Source organism: Pristiophorus japonicus, chromosome 8 (genome assembly GCF_044704955.1).
Source record: "Pristiophorus japonicus isolate sPriJap1 chromosome 8, sPriJap1.hap1, whole genome shotgun sequence".
Lineage (NCBI taxonomy): Eukaryota > Metazoa > Chordata > Chondrichthyes > Pristiophoridae > Pristiophorus > Pristiophorus japonicus.
Genome location: NC_091984.1, coordinates 241730180 through 241750756, shown reverse-complemented (window position 1 = coordinate 241750756; position 20577 = coordinate 241730180). Strand labels below are relative to the sequence as shown.

Below are 20577 nucleotides of genomic sequence, written 5' to 3'. Positions count from 1 at the left end.
GTGGGAGTTGTGTACAGACCACCAAACAGTAGTAGTGATGTTTGGGAGGGTATCAGGCAGGAAATTAGAGGTGCATGCAATAAAGGTGCAGCAGTTATCATGGGTGACTTTAATATGCATAGAGATTGGGCTAACCAAACTGGAAACAATACGGTGGAGGAGGATTTCCTGGAGTGCATAAGGGATGGTTTTCTAGACCAATATGTCGAGGAACCAACAAGGGGGGAGGCCATCTTAGACTGGGTGTTGTGTAATGAGAGAGGATTAATTAACAATCTTGTTGTGCGAGGCCCCTTGGGGAAGAGTGACCATAATATGGTGGAATTCTACATTAGGATGGAGAATGAAACAGTTAAGTCAGAGACCATGGTCCAAAACTTAAAGAAGGGTAGCTTTGAAGGTATGAGGAGTGAATTGGCTAGGATAGATTGGCGAATGATTCTTAAGGGGTTGACAGTGGATGGGCAATGGCAGACATTTAGAGACCGCATGGATGAACTACAACAATTGTACATCTCTGTCTGACGTAAACCGTGGCTTTCAAGGGAAATCAGGGATAGTATTAAAGCCAAGGCAGTGGCTTACAAATTGGCCAGAAATAGCAGCGAACCTGGGGACTGGGAGAAATTTAGAACTCAGCAAAGGAGGACAAAGGGTTTGATTAGGGCAGGGAAAATAGTGTACGAGAGGAAGCTTGCAGGGAACATTAAAATGGACTGCAAAAGCTTCTATAGATATGTAAAGAGAAAAAGCTTAGTAAAGACAAACGTATGTCCCCTGCAGTCAGAATCCGGGGAAGTCATAACTGGGAACAAAGAAATGGCAGACCAATTGAACAAGTACTTTGGTTCAGTATTCACTAAGGAGGACACAAACAACCTTCCAGATATAAAATGGGTCAGCGGGTCTAGTGAGAAGGAGGAACTGAGGGAAATCCTTATTAGTCGGGAAATTGAGTTGGGGAAATTGATGGGATTGAAGGCCGATAAATCCCCAAAGCCTGATGGTCTGCATCCCAGAGTACTTAAGGAGGTTGCCTTGGAAATAGCGGAAGCATTCACGGTCATTTTCCAACATTCCATAGACTCTGGATCAGTTCCTATGGAGTGGAGGGTAGCCAATGTAACCCCACTTTTTAAAAAAAGGAGGGAGAGAAAACAGGGAATTATAGACCGGTCAGCCTGACATCGGTAGTGGGTAAAATGATGGAATCAATTATTAAGGATGTCATAGCAGCGCATTTGGAAAGAGGTGACATGATAGGTCCAAGTCAGCATGGATTTGTGAAAGGGAAATCATGCTTGACAAATCTTCTGGAATTTTTTGAGGATATTTCCAGTAGAGTGGACAAGAGGGAACCAGTTGATGTGGTGTATTTGGACTTTCAGAAGGCTTTCGACAAGGTCCCACACAAGAGATTAATGTGCAAAGTTAAAGCACATGGGATTGGGGGTAGTGTGCTGACATGGATTGAGAACTGGTTGGCAGACAGGAAGCAAAGAGTCGGAGTAAATGGGTACTTTTCAGAATGGCAGGCAGTGACTAGTGGGGTACCGCAAGGTTCTGTGCTGGGGCCCCAGCTGTTTACATTGTACCTAAATGATTTAGACGAGGGGATTAAATGTAGTATCTCCAAATTTGCGGATGGCAGTGTGAGCTGCGAGGAGGATGCTATGAGGCTGCAGAGTGACTTGGATAGGTTAGGTGAGTGGGCAAATGCATGGCAGATGAAGTATAATGTGGATAAATGTGAGGTTATCCACTTTGGTGGTAAAAACAGAGACAGACTATTATCTGAATGGTGACAGATTAGGAAAAGGGGAGGTGCAACGAGACCAGGTTGGCATGCAGGTACAGCAGGCAGTTAAGAAAGCAAATGGCATGTTGGCCTTCGAGTACAGGGGCAGGGAGGTGTTACTACAGTTGTATAGGGCCTTGGTGAGGCCACACCTGGAGTATTGTGTACAGTTTTGGTCTCCTAACTTGAGGAAGGACATTCTTGCTATTGAGGGAGTGCAGCGAAGGTTCACCAGACTGATTCCCGGGATGGCGGGACTGACATATCAAGAAAGACTGGACCAACTAGGCTTGTATTCACTGGAGTTCAGAAGAATGAGAGGGGACCTCATAGAAACGTTTAAAATTCTGATGGGTTTAGACAGGTTAGATGCAGGAAGAATGTTCCCAATGTTGGGGAAGTCCAGAACCAGGGGTCACAGTCTAAGGATAAGGGGTAAGCCATTTAGGACCGAGATGAGGAGAAACTTCTTCACAGAGTGGTGAATCTGTGGAACTCTACCACAGAAAGTTGTTGAGGCCAATTCACTAAATATATTCAAGAAGGAGTTAGATGAAGTCCTTACTACTAGGGGGATCAAGGGGTATGGCGAGAAAGCAGGAATGGAGTACTGAAGTTGCATGTTCAGCCATGAACTCATTGAATGGCGGTGCAGGCTCGAAGGGCCGAATGGCCTACTCCTGCACCTATTTTCTATGTTTCTATGATGAGCAAGCAAATATTTAGTTTTGTGAAAAGTAAAACCACCATGGCAGACTGGTCCACAAGGTTGGAAGGCACTCCTGAAAATGGATCAGAAATTGGCTGAAGTACAGGCAAAGTAGCGGGAGCTGGGTTGGTGTGGAGGGAGGGAACAAGTGAGGACTGTGTAAAAGGAGATAGTTGAGATACTGGATGGGCTAAAAATCGATAGAGAGGTACTAGAAAGACTGGCTGTACTTAAAGTAGATAAGTCACTAGGACCGGATAGGATGCATTCCAAGATGCTGAGGGAAGAAAGAGTGGAAATTGCGGAGATCCTGGGCCAACTATCCTTGGATACAGAGCTGGTGCCAAGTGTGGATTAAGTAAGGAAAGCCAGCATGGATTTGTTAAAGGAAAATCATGTTTGCACCAACTTGATGGAGTTTTTTGATGAGGTAACAGAGAGGGTTGATGAGGGTAATGTGGTTGACGTGGTGTACATGGATTTCCAAAAGGCGTTCGACAAAGTGCCACATAATAGGCTTGCAGCAAAGTTGAAGTCCAGGAATAAAAGGGACAGAGGCAGCATGGATACGGGATTGGCTCAGTGACAGGAAACAGAGAGATTGGTGAACGGTTGTTTCTCGGACTGGAGGAAGGTATACAGTGGTGTTCCCCAGGGGTCAGTACTGGGACCACTGCTTTTCCTGATATATATTAATCACCTGATGTGGGTGTACGGGGCACACTTTCAACATTTGCAGATGACACAAAACTTGGAAGTATAGTGAACAGTGAGGAGGATAGTGATAGACTTCAGGAAGACAAAGACAGGCTGGTGGAATGGGTGGACAAGCAGCAGGTGGAATTTAACGCAGAAAAGTGCGATGTGATACATTTTGCTAGGGAAAATGAGGAGAGGCACTAAAGGGTACAATCCTAAAGGGGGTGCATGAACAGAGAGACCTTGGGGTATATGGCCACAAATCGTTGAAGGTGGCAGGGCAGTTTAGAACGCAATTAAATAAGCTTACAGGATCCTGGGCTTCATAAATAGAAGCACAGAGTACAAAAGCAGGGAAGTTATGACGAACCTGTATAAAACACTGGTTCGGCCCCAACTGGATTATTATGTCCAATTCTGGGCACCACACTTTAGGAAGGATGTGAAGGCCTTAGAGAGGGAGCAGAAAAGATTTCCGAGAATGGTTCCAGGGATGAGGGACTTCAGTGACGTGGATAGACTGGAGAAACTGGGGTTGTTCTCCTTGGAGCAGAGAAGGTTGAGAGGAGATTTGATCGAGGTGTTCAAAATCATGAGGGGTCTGGACAGAGTAGATAGAGATACTGTTCCCATTGGTGGAAGGGTTGGGAACCAAAGGACACAGATTTAAGCCGATTGGCAGAAGGACCAAAGGCGACATGAGGAAAAATGTTTTTACGCAGCGAGTGGTTAGGATCTGGGATGCGCTGCCTGAGAGGGTGGGGGAGGCAGACTCAATCGTGGCTTTCAAAAGGGAATTGAATAAGTCCCTGAAGGGGAAACATTGCAGGGTCCCGGGGAAAGGGCAGGGAGTGGGACTGGCAGGGAGCCGGCACGGGATCGATGGGCCCAATGGCCTCCCGTGTTGTAACCATTCTATGGTTCTAGAGGGGAACTAGCGAGGACACTCAGGAATCAGTGTGGAGCTTCTTACAACGTGCTCAAATTACTTGGAGGTTGGGACAGAAATAGTTCTCTGCAAGTGTGCAGATGATGCCAAAATGGGAAGGACTGCAGGCAACAGGGAGCAGGCTGATCAAATACAGAAGGACCTGGATAGACTGGGGAGCTGGGCTGATGAGCGATAGGTGTCATGAGATGGGAAAGTGTAATAAACTGGTAATTTAAGGTACATGGGTCTATTCTACAGGGTATGACAAGCGAGGGATTTGGGGGGGGTGGTGGAGAGCTTGCTGAAGCCATTAGCACAGGCTGGAGCAAAAGTGGAGAGAGTGAATGGGGTCTTGTACCGTTCGAGGGACTGAGCAAAACTTTCAAGAGCACATTGAGTTTGCACAGAGCGTCGGCCCAGACTAGTCGCTGGGATTAGGGTCCTGGGTTAAGAGGAGAGGCTGCAGAAACTGGGAATGTTCAGGGGTGACCTCATGAGGAAGATAAATGTCAATATGTTTAACATAATCACATTCTATAAGAGGACATGCCCTCAGACCTAGAGGGAGGGCGAAAAACCATCTCCACTTCCCCGCCCGCTTCCTATAACCCTTTATTTCCTGAAAGAGGCTTGCGTGTATTTTGCAGGCAGCGCTCTTTCAGGGAGTAAAGGGTTATGGGGAGCGGGCGGGGAAGTGGAGCTGAGTCCATGATCAGATCAGCCATGATCGTATTAAATGGAGCAGGCTCGAGGGGCCAAATGGCCGACGACTCCTATTTCTTATGTTCTTATCCTTTTCCTCCCCAAACCCGTCCGGGCTCGAGTCTGCGAACAAGTCAAATCCTTTTCTGTTTTAAGCCCCCGTTCGAGGCAGTATTGCAGCTTGTTCCACAAATAATGTAGGAACAGAAAGGGAATGGCCAGGCCTCACTGTGTTTAACGTTAGTATTAATATTTAGAATGTGTATCGTGCTGTGATCCTGAGTAGGGAGTGAGTGCTACAGGAGGGAGCCAGGAATCAACATCATTTTCATTCAGTATAAGGTTCCAACCAATGCCACTGACCATCGTATTCTTGTAAACTGTTCACATAAGGAACGTGTTTAATGAGAAGCGTTTCATATTGAAGTGCGGGGAATTTGTCCAAGCTTGCAATGACATTGTCCCAGTTGTTGCCAAGTTGCTGTCTGCATTTGTTGCCTGGTTTAGAGGGGACGGAGCGAGGGGGGCGGGTGAGGGGAGGGAAATGAGTGTGGTGGAAGGGAGGGGGTGAGAGGAAGGGGTGGAGTGTGGCAGTGGAGGGGGATGAGTATGGAGGGGGAGGGAATGGAGGGGAGAGGGAGGGAGGAGTGTGGTGGGAGGGAGGGGGGGTGAGGGGAGAGGGTGCAATGAGATGGACGGGGGGGGAGGGCGGGAGGAGGGTGCGGGGAGGGGGTAGAGTGTGGTGTGAGGGGAGGGGGTGGAGTGTGGAGGGAGGGGAGGGTGAGGGGAGGGGGTGGAGTGTGGTGGGAGGGAGGGAGGGGAGGGGGTGGAGTGTGGTGGAGGGGGAGGGGAGGGGGCGGAGTGTGGCGGGAGGGGTGAGGGGAGGGTGGTGGAGTGTGGTGTGAGGGGAGGGGGTGGAGTGTGGTGGGAGGGAGGGAGTGGAGTGTGGCGAGGGGGAGGGGGTGGGGTGTGGCGGGAGCGGTGAGGGGCGTGTGGCGGGCGAGGGGGTGGAGTGTGGAGGGAGGGAGGGGAGGGGGTGGAATGTAGCAGGAGGGGAGGGGGTGGGGTGGGAGCGGTGAGGGTGAGGGGAGGGGGTGGGGTGTGGCGGGTGGGGTGTGGCGGGAGCGGTGAGGGGAGGAGGTGGAGTGGGGAGGGTGAGGGGAGGAGGTGGAGTGAGGGGGTGGGGTGTGGCGGGAGCGGTGAGGGTGAGGGGAGGGGGGTGCAGTGTGGAGGGAGGGGAGGGTGAGGGGAGGAGGTGGAGTATGGAGGGAGGGTGAGGGGAGGAGGTGGAGTGTGGAGGGAGGGGGTGGGGTGTGGCGGGAGCGGTGTGGGTGAGGAGGGGGTGGGGTGTGGCGGGAGCGGTGAGGGTGAGGGGAGGAGGTGGAGTGTGGAGGGAGGGGAGGGGGTGTGGCGGGAGCGGTGTGGGTGAGGGGAGGGGTGGGGTGTGGAGGGAGGGGTGTGGAGGGAGGGGAGTGTGGAGGGAGGGGAGGGGGTGGGGTGTGGCGGAGCGGTGAGGGTGAGGGGAGGAGGAGGAGTGTGGAGGGGGTGGAGTGTGGCGGAGCGGTGAGGGTGAGGGGAGGGGGTGGAGTGTGGAGGGAGGGGAGGGTGAGGGGAGGGGGTGGAGTGTGGAGGGAGGGGAGGGTGAGGAGTGTGGAGGGAGGGGAGGGGAGGGAGGGAGGGGTGTGTGGAGGGGGTGGGGTGTGGCGGGAGCGGGGAGGGGGGGAGGGAGGGGAGGGTGAGGAGAGTGGAGGGAGGGAGGGGAGGGTGAGGAGAGTGGAGGGAGGGTGAGGAGAGTGGCGGGAGCTGGTTTTTGCTGCTGTTGTATTATTTGTGCAGAGAATGAAGCTGTGAAGAATACTGTCAGTGTAAAACGAGTGATCGATGCTGGGAAATTCCAAGCCCAGCATATAACAGCCTCCCTGAGGGAATCAATTGAAACTAATGTGTTGGAGACAGTCAGTCAGTTGCGGATTATCTAGTTTCTTTCTAGCTTACATTTTTTATTTATTCTAAGGATGTGGGTGTCGCTGGCAAGGCCGGCATTTATTACCGCTTCCTACAACACTTCAGAGGACAGTTGCGAGTCAGCCAGGTTGGTGTGGGACTGGAATCCTGTATTGGCCCAGATCGGGTAAGGATGGCAGGTTTTCTGCCCGAAAGGACAGCAGTGAACCGGTTGGGTTTTTACAATAGTCCAACAGCTTCATGGTCGCTCTCATGGAGACCAGCTTTTTATTTCCTGATATTTTAATCTGAATTCAAATTCTCAATTTGCCCTGGAGGGATTTGAACACTTGTTCTCTGGATTATCAGTGCAGTAACAGAACCATACACCATTGGCTGTGTGGTTGATAATGAAGAGGAAAGTCATGGGCTGCAGGAGGATATCAATCTACTGGGCAGGTGGGCAGAGCAGTGGCAAATGGAATTTAATTCAGAGAAGTGTGAGTTGATGCACTTTGGGAGGGCTAATAAGGAAAGGGTAAACACATTAAGCGGTAGGCCACTGAAGTGTAGATGAACAAAGGGAACTTGGAGTGCTTGTCCACAGATCCCTGAAAGTAGCAGGCCAGGTGGATAAGGTGGTTAAGAAGGCATACGGAATGCTTGCCTTTATTGGCCGAGGCATAGAGTATAAGAACAGGGAGATTATGCTTAAATTGTATAATACTTTGTTTAGGCCACAGCTGGAGTACTGCGTGCAGTTCTGGTTGCCGTATTATAGGAAGGACGTGATTGCACTAGAGAGGGTGCAGAGGAGATTTACGCGGAAGCTGCCTGGAATGGAGAATCTTAGTTATGAGGACAGATTGGATAGGCTGGGTTTGTTCTCCTTGGAACAGAGGAGGCTGAGTGAAAACCTCATTGAGGTGTACAAAATTTTGAGGGCCCTGAACACAATGGATAGTAAGGGCCTATTTCCCTTGGTGGAGGGGTCTATTGTGAGGGGGTATAGTTTTAAGGTGGTTGGTGGAAGGTTTAGAGGGGATTTGAGGGGGGCTTCTTTGCGCAGAGGGTTGTGGGGATCTGGAACTTGCTGCCTGGAAGAGTGGTGGATGAGAAAACCCTCACCACTTTTAAGAGATGGTTGAATGGGCAATTAAAGTGCAGTAACCTGCAGGGTTACGGACCTAGAGCTGGTAATTGGGATTAGACTGGATGACCTTTTGTTGACTTGCGCAGATAAGTATTACAGGGTATCGAATACGGCCAGGGTGATCTCCTGGATGAGTTTTGACCGCCTGAATGGGTCAGTGAGGAATTTTCCCATATTTTTTTCCCCCAATTGGCCTGGGTTTTTAATCTGGTTTTTGCCTCTCCCAGGAGATCACATGACTCCGGTTGGGGTGGAGTGTAGAATGTTTCAGTGTAAAGGGTGTCGCAGTTGTGTGAGGCGGACTGGTTGGGCTGGGTGCTCTTTACCTTTCCGCCATTGTTCATAGGTTTATATGTAACCTTCAGGGCTGCTGACCGAGGGCCGTGTGGCTCTTTGTCGGCCGGCGTGGACACGATTGGCTGAAATGGCCTATGACTGTACCCTGTGGGATTATTTATAAACTTGTCATAATTCACAGTCCTGTATTAATTCTAATTCCTGAGCAGAGCACACTTTACAAACCTTTCTATACGCATGGCGAGTTTTAAACTTTCACATCACGAGCTTGGTTTGGTTTTAATTTGGACAATTGGTAACTTTGCACCGAACAATGTACAGCTGGATTGATAAATGTTTAAAAAAAGTAAAAGCTTTTCATCGATGTGAAGTGTTGTGGCAGGGCAGTGTTAGTCAGCTGTGTGTGTTGGGCAATGACTGAACTGTGTGTGTGTGTGTGTGACTGAACTGTGTGTGTGTGTGTGTGTGACTGAACTGTGTGTGTGTGTGTGTGACTGAACTGTGTGTGTGTGTGTGACTGAACTGTGTGTGTGTGTGTGACTGAACTGTGTGTGTGTGTGTGTGTGTGTGACTGAACTGTGTGTGTGTGTGTGACTGAACTGTGTGTGTGTGTGTGTGTGACTGAACTGTGTGTGTGTGTGTGTGTGACTGAACTGTGTGTGTGTGTGTGTGTGACTGAACTGTGTGTGTGTGTGTGTGTGACTGAACTGTGTGTGTGTGTGTGTGACTGAACTGTGTGTGTGTGTGTGTGTGTGACTGAACTGTGTGTGTGTGTGTGTGTGTGACTGAACTGTGTGTGTGTGTGTGTGACTGAACTGTGTGTGTGTGTGTGTGTGACTGAACTGTGTGTGTGTGTGTGTGTGTGACTGAACTGTGTGTGTGTGTGTGTGTGACTGAACTGTGTGTGTGTGTGTGTGTGACTGAACTGTGTGTGTGTGTGTGTGTGACTGAACTGTGTGTGTGTGTGTGTGTGACTGAACTGTGTGTGTGTGTGTGACTGAACTGTGTGTGTGTGTGTGACTGAACTGTGTGTGTGTGTGTGTGTGTGACTGAACTGTGTGTGTGTGTGTGACTGAACTGTGTGTGTGTGTGTGTGTGACTGAACTGTGTGTGTGTGTGTGTGTGACTGAACTGTGTGTGTGTATGACTGAACTGTGTGTGTGTGTGTGACTGAACTGTGTGTGTGTGTGTGTGACTGAACTGTGTGTGTGTGTGTGACTGAACTGTGTGTGTGTGTGTGACTGACTGAACTGTGTGTGTGTGTGACTGAACTGTGTGTGTGTGTGTGTGACTGAACTGTGTGTGTGTGTGTGTGACTGAACTGTGTGTGTGTGTGTGTGACTGAACTGTGTGTGTGTGTGTGACTGAACTGTGTGTGTGTGTGTGACTGAACTGTGTGTGTGTGTGTGTGACTGAACTGTGTGTGTGTGTGTGTGTGACTGAACTGTGTGTGTGTGTGTGTGACTGAACTGTGTGTGTGTGTGTGTGACTGAACTGTGTTGTGTGTGTGTGTGACTGAACTGTGTGTGTGTGTGTGACTGAACTGTGTGTGACTGAACTGTGTTGTGTGTGTGTGTGTGACTGAACTGTGTGTGTGTGTGTTGGGCAATGACTGAACTGTGTGTGACTGAACTGTGTGTGTGTGTGACTGAACTGTGTGTGTGTGTGTGTGTGTGTGACTGAACTGTGTGTGTGTGTGTTGGGCAATGACTGAACTGTGTGTGACTGAACTGTGGTGTGTGTGTGTGTGTGTGACTGAACTGTGTGTGACTGAACTGTGTTGTGTGTGTGTGTGTGTGTGACTGAACTGTGTGTGTGTGTGACTGAACTGTGTGTGTTGGGCAATGACTGAACTGTGTGTGACTGAACTGTGTGTCAATGCGTTACTGAGCTATGAGTCTTGACAATGACCGTTGTGCTCTTTCCGCTTTAGGTCAGTTGATTGCAGAATGGCCATGTCGAACCTGGAGATGCAGTTACACAGTGCCCAGAAGAACCTACTGTTCCTGCAGCAGGAGCATGCCAGCACACTGAGGGGGCTGCACACCGAGATACGCAAACTGCAGCAGCACTGTTCAGGTACGTCCCACACACACACCCCCAGTCCTTTCCACACCCGCACCTCGCCCACTGAAACTAGTGCAACCCACCCTGACCTCTAAACTAAGCAAAGTCCTGAACCAACCGCCAATATAACGGCTCTTCCCAAAGCTTTTCTGCGCCCATAAGCAACTGAGTTTTGTGACCAGGCATTGTCGCTGATGTTGGCATTTGTCTGCTGCTTCGTCACTTTCACTTGAAATGTGCAATATCTTTAACAACACACCAAATTGTCCTTCACCTACACCGTCTGGGACTAGCTTCCCAGGAGCCTGTCCATTCCAGCAATTACTTATTCCCTGCTGCACTCGTTCATTACGTAGCCAGCCTCCCTTGTGCATTGTAACGCTATTAAAGATGGGCCATGCCATTGCTTCGATATAATGTTCAGAAAACATTATAATGGAGAAAATTCCTTTTATAAACTGTGACCGCCATTTCCCCTTGTAACTGAACATTAAGTCCGGTGTGTGTATTGAGTGCTGGCGAGTGTATGTACATCAATCCCAGTCTAGGCCCCAGGGATATTACCCCAAACTTTGATATCTCCATCAAAAGTTACGTATTTTATTGGGAGGGACTGACCCAGTGGGTCTGTTTATTCTGGGACTGACCCAGTGGGTCTGTGTATTCTGGGACTGATCCAGTGGGTCTGTGTATTCTGGGACTGATCCAGTGGGTCTGTGTATTCTGGGACTGATCCAGTGGGTCTGTGTATTCTGGGACTGATTCAGTGGGTCTGTGTATTCTGGGACTGATCCAATGGGTCTGTGTATTCTGGGACTGATCCAGTGGGTCTGTGTATTCTGGGACTGATCCAGTGGGTCTGTGTATTCTGGGACTGATCCAGTGGGTCTGTGTATTCTGGGACTGATCCAGTGGGTCTGTGTATTCTGGGACTGATCCAATGGGTCTGTGTATTCTGGGACTGATCCAGTGGGTCTGTGTATTCTGAAGATGAGAAGTAGTCTAACTGTCCCAATGCCTGTTTTTCACTTTAAATGTCCGTTTATTTTCTTTTTCTAGACTTGGCCTTTGAGCTGACGATGACCTCATCGCCCTGCGACCAGGCTGGTAAGAACCGTAGCCACAGACTTCCCAAATTAAACAGCACCCCTCCCTCGGCTCAATATCTTTCCTTGCAATGATGTGTGCGCAGAACGGAACGCAAGCCCCCCCCGCCGAACACAAGGCCCCCCCCCTCCCTGGGTGCCGAACACAAGGCCCCCTCCCCCTGCGGACTACTAAGCCCCCCCTCACGGAACGCAAGCACCCTCCCTGTGCGGGGTGGGGGGGTGGGGGCACTTGCCACTCTACACCATTTAAAATGCATTTTAATGTCATCTGCTTTTTAACTTTGAGAATTCACAAATTTCGGACTTTAAACATCCTGGTGTGGAACTGTTTATTAATCGGAATCCTATTTTTCTGTGTGCTGGAGGTGGATTCATCTCATCGTTGTCAGCATCAACTCCCTCGGCCTATTTCTGCTCCAGTTTGTGATCTAGTTTCATTGCACATTTATAATTTTGTTCTAGAATCAATTATTTTATTGATGGAAAAGTATTCTAATGAATTCTCATTAAGCCCCCGATCATACATAGCCAGGCAGAGGGGTGACTTGTTCAGCAGGTGACCCACTGAATGGCTTTATATACTCTCTGAGCGCTAACGTTGAATCTCATATCTTGTCCACACAATCTTGTTTTATTATTGAAAGTGTATCTGGAAGCCTTTATAAATGTGATTCTGCAGAATGCTTCTAAGGAACGAACCCTTGAATGCAATATTCTGGGTGTGTGTGTCACTTTTTCCACAAGAGGGTCCGAATGGCCTGTCTCCATGTTGTAATCTCGGTGTCTCATGTCCGCAAAGAAATCCCCATCCACTTTGGTAAATCTTTTCTCCCCAGTTCCCACGAGCTGGTCTTGGAGAGGGCATTAGAGAATGGATTGTGTTTATCGCTTTACCTGTAGGTGAAACCTTTGCTTCAAAGAACCACATTTTGGGGTAAACCGATTGTTGCGTTATAAACAAGGGACAGTCCAAGAACTGTTTGTCATCCTTCAAGTTAACCAAAAGGTCATGTTTGAGTGGCTGTTGTGCAGCCTGTCCATCGCTGTCCTTCAGGGGCTTTCACAGCCTTGCATTAATATCGTGTGTCATCGTCCCAGACAGCCCAAAGCAATTCACTGTCGGAAAACATGGCAGACAATCGGAGAGCAGCTGGGGTTGTTCTCCTTAGGGCAGTGAAGGCTAAGAGGAGATTTGATTGTGGTGTTCAAAATCATGAGGTGTTTAGACAGAGTGAATAAGGAGAACCTGTTTGCAATGCCCGAAGGGTCGGTGATGAGAGGGGCACTGATTTAAAGTGCTTGGCAAAAGAACCAGAGGCAACACGAGGAATCTCTTTCATGGAACGAGTGGTTCGGATTTGGAATGTGCTGCCTGATAGGGCGTTGGAAACCGGTTTAATCGTAGCTTTCAAAGGAAGTTGAATAAATACTTGATGGGGAAAAAAATTGCAGGGATATGGGGAAGGAGCGGGGGAGTGGGACTAACGATTGCTCTTTGAAAAGGCCGGCACAGACTTGATGGGTCGAATGGCCGCCTGTGCTGTACTGTTCTATGTTTCTATGACCTTTCAACTGGGGCAAGACTGACCCCAGCTGTGCCAAGCTGACCCGTGAAAGGGAGACACACCCAGTGAGACTTTGTCCAAACTGCCGAAAGGTCGTCAGCTGCCCGAAGGTAAGGGCCATTGTTGCTGAAAAGCTTTTCATCGTGTAGAATAAAGAGCTGAGGCTTCTTCAGACACAGAAATCAGACCTCGATGACCCTGGGTTCCTCTTGTGAACCCCAGTTTGAAATGCCAAGCTGTACTATAACCCCACAGGAGGTAGTATCAGCTTCTGACATGTACAACGGTTTATCTTTCACACACTTGATGAATTTTTCTGTCATTTAACAAGCTATCTGTAACTTTGCAGTGAGTGTAGTTTGGGTGGAACACTCACTCCTCCTGTTACTAGTTTTGAGCCCGGTGAACGTTTTGCTTTGTGTTACACTGGTGTAACCATGTGATTGGAGTCTGTGAGCTTAGATCACTGGTCTGTCAGGGGACTCCAAGTGTGGAGACAGCGAGTTCAATGAGGATCCAGTTATACCAACATGCATCATTGTAAAAAGAGTTCAAGGTGGCAGAAGATCGATCACATACCTGATCCACCCAGAGTACAGGTTTTGTTTATTAACTGGTGCCGGCGGGAACAGAGTTAGTTTAATAGTAACCAGTTTGTAAAACTCGAATGAGAATGGACATTGGATTCTTGGCACTGTCCTAATTTTTGCTTTTTTAAATAGATTTTGACAGTAAAGTTTAGTTTTAAATGTGAGTGATTTGATTCTTGGTGTTTCTGGGATCGAGATGTGAAATGCAGACTTAATACTTTAATGCAGTTCAGCCCCACACCTCTCAGTAATGGTCAGGAATGTACAAGTAGAACAAAGTTAATCTGGGAGTTTCTGTGATCTCCTTAGGAGCTTTTGTCATGTGATGCCAAACATGTATAATCTTTGCTCACGCACTTATCAATCCTGGTTTCACCAATACCGTGTGCTGTATATCAAGCCAATTGTAAAAAAAATTATCCCCATTTGTAAAACAATCCAAGGATTGTAAAGGATTAGAAACTGGTTTTGCCCCCTGGATAGCGCTCACGTGAACACGATCTGCTTTATATCCTGCAGGTGCTCAGTGATGCCTGATATATGCAGCACTGTGGGAGCACCTTCACCACACGGACTGCAGCCATTCAAATAGGCCCATCACCACCACCTCGGGGCAGCTGGTGGGGATGGGCAATAAATGCCGACCTTGCCAGCGACGCCCACATCCCGAAGAATTATTACACATTGTGCACTGAGTTAACAGCAGAATGTTAACACTTGTAGACAAACCTCTGCACATACCCCGACTTCTATAACAGTGCTGTGGCCATTTCTGCTCCTGCTCTGTTAGAAGCTTGACTCTACCAGTCGACTTGAGCAGTTAGATCGAACATTTTGTCTGTGATGAAACTGAAGGCCACTGACTGCTTGGAGACCTCTTGGACGATGCACAAGGTCAGTGTTCTTTGTGACAAGGTGATGCACACGCGACGGAGAAAGATCCTGTTCCAGTCCTGGATTTGTTCAGCATGGACCATGGGAGGATCAAGTCTCCATCTGCTTTCAGTTGCAGGAGTTGAGAAATTCTATACAACCACATTTTTTTCTCTCCAATCTATCCCACTGAATCTGCCGCTAACATTCATCGCAGAAAGTTGTCTGCAGTTTTAAATGCCCTAATGTACTAAGACTCGACTGGCATACATGGTGACGACAAGGATACTCATTTTAGTGAACACACAGCATGCATTTTACAAACTTGGACAGTAATGAATTGGCTAGAACACACACTTTACTTCCCGTACAACCAAGGTCAATGGAACTCGCTGACGTGGGATGCTCGACTGGTCACCCTCTCTTCTGTCTTCCCCAAAGTCGTCTCCTCCGTGCGGCCAGGGGACTCGGAGTTACCTTTCTTGTACCTTTCTTCTGGGACATCATGGGCTGCCCTGATCTGTGTGAGAACACCATCGCAGGTCGGGGTTATAAATAGAGCTGGAGGGCCGGGCCCTGGGACATCATGAGCCGCCCCGACCTGTGTGTGAACACCACTGCAGGTCGGGGTTATAAATAGAGCTGGAGGGCTGGGACATCATGAGCCGCCCCGACCTGTGTGAGAACATCACTGCAGGTCGGGGTTATAAATAGAGCTGGAGCGCCAGGCCCTGGAACATCATGGGCTGCCCTGATCTGTGTGAGAACACCATCGCAGGTCGGGGTTATAAATAGAGCTGGAGGGCCGGGCCCTGGAACATCATGAGCCGCCCCGACCTGTGTGAGAACACCACTGCAGGTCGGGGTTATAAATAGAGCTGGAGCACTGGGCGGCGAATGAAGGTACAGGGCCCAGAAGAGACGAGGGCCCAGGGGCAGCACGGCCCAGCCCACACTGCGATATGTGCGCGCACTGGGTCCATGCAGCAAAGCTGGTCTCCAGTCGCCCTGGTTCAACCCTTGCCACTGGATAAAGGCCTAGCTCTGTCGAGCCCGTGTGGTGGCTGATGTGCAACAGTCACCCCATGTTAAAATAATCCATGCACAGGCGTTTTCCATCCCCTCAACTGGAGTTCAGGACTGGAATATCGGGTCCTTCATTGTAACATCTGTGAACTCTCGTGGAAGCAAGTCATCCTCGTTTGAGGGACCACCGATGATGATGTTCACCTTTCTTCAATACGCAATCGTCACATTCCCTGATCCTAATCCCATTAATGGTTGTTGGGAGCACTGCCTGTTCAGTTGATTGAATTATCATGTTCTAATCTCATGACCTGGTCTTGTCTCCTCTGGCCTTTGTGATCGTGTCCTTCAGACAGAAAGCATTGACGAGCGAACACAACTACAATCATCGACTCTGTAAGGCCATTAACCTTTTATAGAGTCTCCGCCTTGAGGGAGAAATATTCTTATTGACCCCTCATCATTTACTCTTGAGGGTACTGTTTCATCAAATGTTGAGGAGGACAGGTATGGCTTTAGTGGTTGCAATTCCTATCTTGGTCTCTACTTTCTTGACCACAGCTTTCAAGCGACATACAATGATTATCAATGCCATTAGTACAGATACTTGCGAAACGACCAAAGTATAAGCGAGAATGCAGATCCATGGGGGTATTTGGATATTCAGTCTCCTGTCTCACCAGTGTGTGTCATCCCCTACTCCTGGAATTTCTTTAAGTACTCCCTCATTTTCCCGCTGTAGAGTATAACAACGATGCTGTAAGGCATTGACACGTGCTGTCAAATCCTTCAGAGACTCCGGCATCACACGGATGTCATAACCGAATTTTGTGACATACTCGTGTAATTCTTGTTTCAATACATCCCTTACCTGTAGGTTTACCTTCGTGGGAGTATTTATATTAATGAGGGTTTTAGTCCCAATTATAACTGTCTTTGTGGGGACAAAGCAGCACATCCTGAGGTAATAGCTCACATGGCCTTCCCGTGACAGGAATAGTCCTGAAAAGTGGTGAAGCAGTAGGTTATCCAATGTAGGTTATCTTTGTCCGAACACCCAAACGGCCCATCACCTCCATAGTACAATTCTCACTGTGTTGATTCTCATGAATTCTTGTAGATGGGTGAAAATCTTCTCGTAAAATGAGATCCCTGATCACTGTCTATCTGTAACAGCACTCCCCACCTTACTTTTAATTACAGTTCCTCTGATGGGTACCAGTACCTTTAACTCTATTGTTTCATTAAAAGTCAGTTTTGCTATGGAATATTTTTATCAGTGCCTTGAACAAAAGTTGTATCACTCTCCTGATCCACATTAACCATTTCCTGTCGTGCTGTTGTCAAATAGCTGAGCATGTCGGAGACCCGTTCTCCAGTGTGTCGTCAACGTGTATTTCCGCATGCTAGTTGCCCCATGTACAACAAATCACGTCTGCACCCTTATACAGGTATCCCAATATCATGCCATCCGATACAAGCCATCCCTGGGCTTTTCAGCTATCTTAGTGGTAGTGAGGTTGGGGAGGGCATCAAACAGGAAATTAGGGATGCGTGCAATAAAGGTACAGCAGTTATCATGGGTGACTTTAATCTACATATAGATTGGGCTAACCAAACTGGTAGCAATATGGTGGAGGAGGATTTCCTGGAGTATATAAGGGATGGTTTTCTAGACCAATATGTCGAGGAACCAACTAGAGAGTTGGCCATCCTAGAGTGGGTGATGTGTAATGAGAGAGGATTAATTAGCAATCTTGTTGTGCGGGGCCCCTTGAGGAAGAGTGACCATAATATGGTAGAATTCTTCATTAAGATGGAGAGTGACACAGTTAATTCAGAGACTAGGGTCCTGAACTTAAAGGTAACTTCGATGGTATGAGACGTGAATTGGCTAGGATAGACTGGCAAATGATACTTAAAGGGTTGATGGTGGATAGGCAATGGCAGACATTTAAAGATTACGTGGATGAACTTCAACGATTGTACATCCCTGTCTGGGGTAAAAATAAAACTTGGAAGATAGCTCAACCGTGGCTAACAAGGGAAATTAGGGACAGTGTTAAATCCAAGGAAGAGGCATATAAACTGGCCAGAAAAAGCAGCAAACCTGAGGACTGGGAGAAATTTAGAATTCAGCAGAGGAGGACAAAGGGTTTAATTATGAGGGGGAAAATAGAGTATGAGAGGAAGCTTGCAGGGAACATAAAAACTGACTGCAAAAGCTTCTATAGATATGTGAAGAGAAAAAGATTAGTGAAGACAAATGTAGGTCCCTTGCAGTCAGAATCAGGTGAATTTATAATGGGGAACAAAGAAATGGCAGACCAATCGAACAAATACTTTGGTTCTGTCTTCACTAAGGAAGACACAAATAACCTTCTGGAAATACTAGGGGACCGAGGGTCTAGTGAGAAGGAGGAACTGAAGGAAATCCTTATTAGTCAGGAAATTGTGTTAGGGAAATTGATGGGGTTGAAGGCCGATAAATCCCCAGGCCTGATAGTCTGCATCCCAGAGTACTTAAGGAAGTGGCCCTAGAAATAGTGGATGCATTGTTGATCATTTTCCAACAGTCTATCGACTCTGGATCAGTTCCTATGGATTGGAGGGTGGCTAATGTAACAGCACTTTTTAAAAAAGGAGGGAGAGAAAATGGATAATTATAGACCGGTTAGCCTGACGTCGGTGGTGGGGAAAATGTTGGAATCAATTATTAAAGATGTAATAGCAGCGCATTTGGAAAGCAGTGACAGGATCAGTCCAAGTCAACATGGATTTATGAAGGGGAAATCATGCTTGACAAATCTTGAATTTTTTGAGGATATAACTAGTAGAGTGGACAAGGGAGAACCAGTGGATGTGGTGTATTTGGACTTTCAAAAGGCTTTTGACAGGGTCCCACACAAGAGATTAGTGTGCAAAATTAAAGCACATGATATTGGGGGTAATGTATTGACATGGATAGAGAACTGGTTGGCAGACAGGAAGCAAAGAGTAGGAATAAATGAGTCCTTTTCAGAATGGCAGGCAGTGACTAGTGGGGTACCGTAAGGTTTAGTACTGGGACCCTAGCTATTTACAATATACATTAATGATTTAGATGAAGGAATTGAATGTAATATCTCCAAGTTTGCAGATGACACTAAGCTGGGTGACGGTGTGAGCTGTGAGGGGGACGCTAAGAGGCTGCAGAGTGACTTGGATAGGTTAGGTGAGTGGGCAAATGCATGGCAGATGCAGTATAATGTAGATAAATGTGAGGTTATCCACTTTGGTGGCAAAAACAGGGAGACAGAATATTATCTGAATGGTAACAGATTCAGAAAAGGGGAGGTGCGACAAGACCTGGGTGTCATGGTACATCAATCATTGAAAGTTGGCATGCAGGTACAGCAGGTGATGAAGAAGGCAAATGGCATGTTGGCCTTCATAGCGAGAGGATTTGAGTATAGGAGCAGGGAGGTCTTACTGCAGTTGTACAGGGACTTGGTGAGGCCTCACCTTGAATATTGTGTTCAGTTTTGGTTTCCTAATCTGAGGAAGGACATTCTTGCTATTGAGGGAGTGCAGCGAAAGTTCACCAGACTGATTCCCGGGATGGCAGGACTGACATATGAAGAAAGACTGGATTGACTAGGCTTATATTCACTGGAATTTAGAAGAATGAGAGGGGATCTCACAGAAACATATAAAATTCTGATGGGATTGGACAGGTTAGATGCGGGAAGATTGTTCCCGATGTTGGGGAAGTCCAGAACCAGGGGTCACAGTCTAAGGATAAGGGGTAAGCTATTTAGGACTGAGATGAGGAGAAACTTCTTCACTCAGAGTTGTGAACCTGTGGAATTCTCTACCACAAAGCTGTTGAGGCCAGTTCGTTAGATATGTTCAAAAGGGAGTTAGATATGGCCCTTACGGCTAAAGGGATCAAGGGGTATGGAGAGAAAGCAGGAATGGGGTACTGAGGTGAATGATCAGCCATGATTTTATTGAATGGCAGTGCAGGCTCGAAGGGCCGAATGGCCTACTCCTGCACCTATTTCCTATGTTTCTGTGTTTCTTATTAAAAGATCGGAGGTGGTCTTCTCATCACTCCCTGCGTGATCCCAATGTCTAGGGTAGTGGCCAGTTTGTCATATACACTTTCCTCATTGTTCAGTATAGGCAAAGACACACACATCTCCAAGAAACCTTTCAACTAATGACTCTCACCTACACTTTCCTGACTTTCAATATAATTTACATTGATACCAAATTTAAAAACCCATTCGTGAATTATGTTTGTGTTTTATGTTACTCAGGGATTCACTCTCTCATTTCTTCCTAACTCCTGCTTAAGTTCCATCTATGAAAATGATTTTAGAAAAATTCCCATTTAGTACCCTTCCATCTCATTCAGGAGCCCTGGAGAAACTTCCACTATCCAATACAATGTGATCATTACCATATAACCTCCTTTAATATATTGTCAGTCCAGAGAGCAATTCAGTCTGCAATATGAGGGTGTGAGTTACCTATAACATCACAGTCTCCCCCAAAAAACATATTTGTAAACACAGTTTAAACAGAACCACGTAGATGGACCTTTTTAAAATAAATAAATAAATAAATAAACATTTCTTTATCGCTTTAATTTCTGATAAATTTCCCTTCCCGAGTGTGCTTCAGCAGCAACTCATCAATTTATCTAATCAATTTTAATTTCACAAAAACAAACTATGTCCAGGCTTTGTGATTTAACAATAGAAAACAAAAGTATTTGCAAGGTGCTTGGGGACACTCCTGCACTACCTGCCTTGTGTTCTTCCTCCGTCTGATATTCACCCACTTCCCCTCTACCTGCACGCTTTTAAGCTCCTGAAATGTGCTATCCACGTAGCTCTCAGCATCGCGGATGCACCGTTTTGACTCCAGACATCGCTCAAGCTCTAAACGTGGAACTTGAGTAGTTGAAGCTGGAGACACCACCTGCACACGTTTGTCCAGACTTCCCACATGCCGCAGGACTTGCACTCCACAGGACTAAGCTGCCCTGCCATCCCTCTAACTAGACTTATCTGTTATAAAAGAGAGAGATTACTTGCCAATCAAACAGTCAATCACGTACCTGC

The 20577-nt window shown here is 47.4% G+C and overlaps 1 protein-coding gene across 2 annotated transcripts in view; it reads left to right on the top strand.

The window, feature by feature from the left end:
* Window positions 1–20577, top strand: part of ccdc92 (coiled-coil domain containing 92) — a 51992-nt gene that overhangs the window by 17257 nt on the left and 14158 nt on the right. For both annotated transcript variants that reach the window (XM_070886421.1, XM_070886422.1), the window contains exons 2-3: window positions 10167–10312; window positions 11360–11407. In XM_070886421.1, the coding sequence (XP_070742522.1) occupies window positions 10183–10312; window positions 11360–11407 (178 nt within the window). In that variant the 5' untranslated portion in view covers window positions 10167–10182. The remainder of the gene's footprint in view (window positions 1–10166; window positions 10313–11359; window positions 11408–20577) is intronic.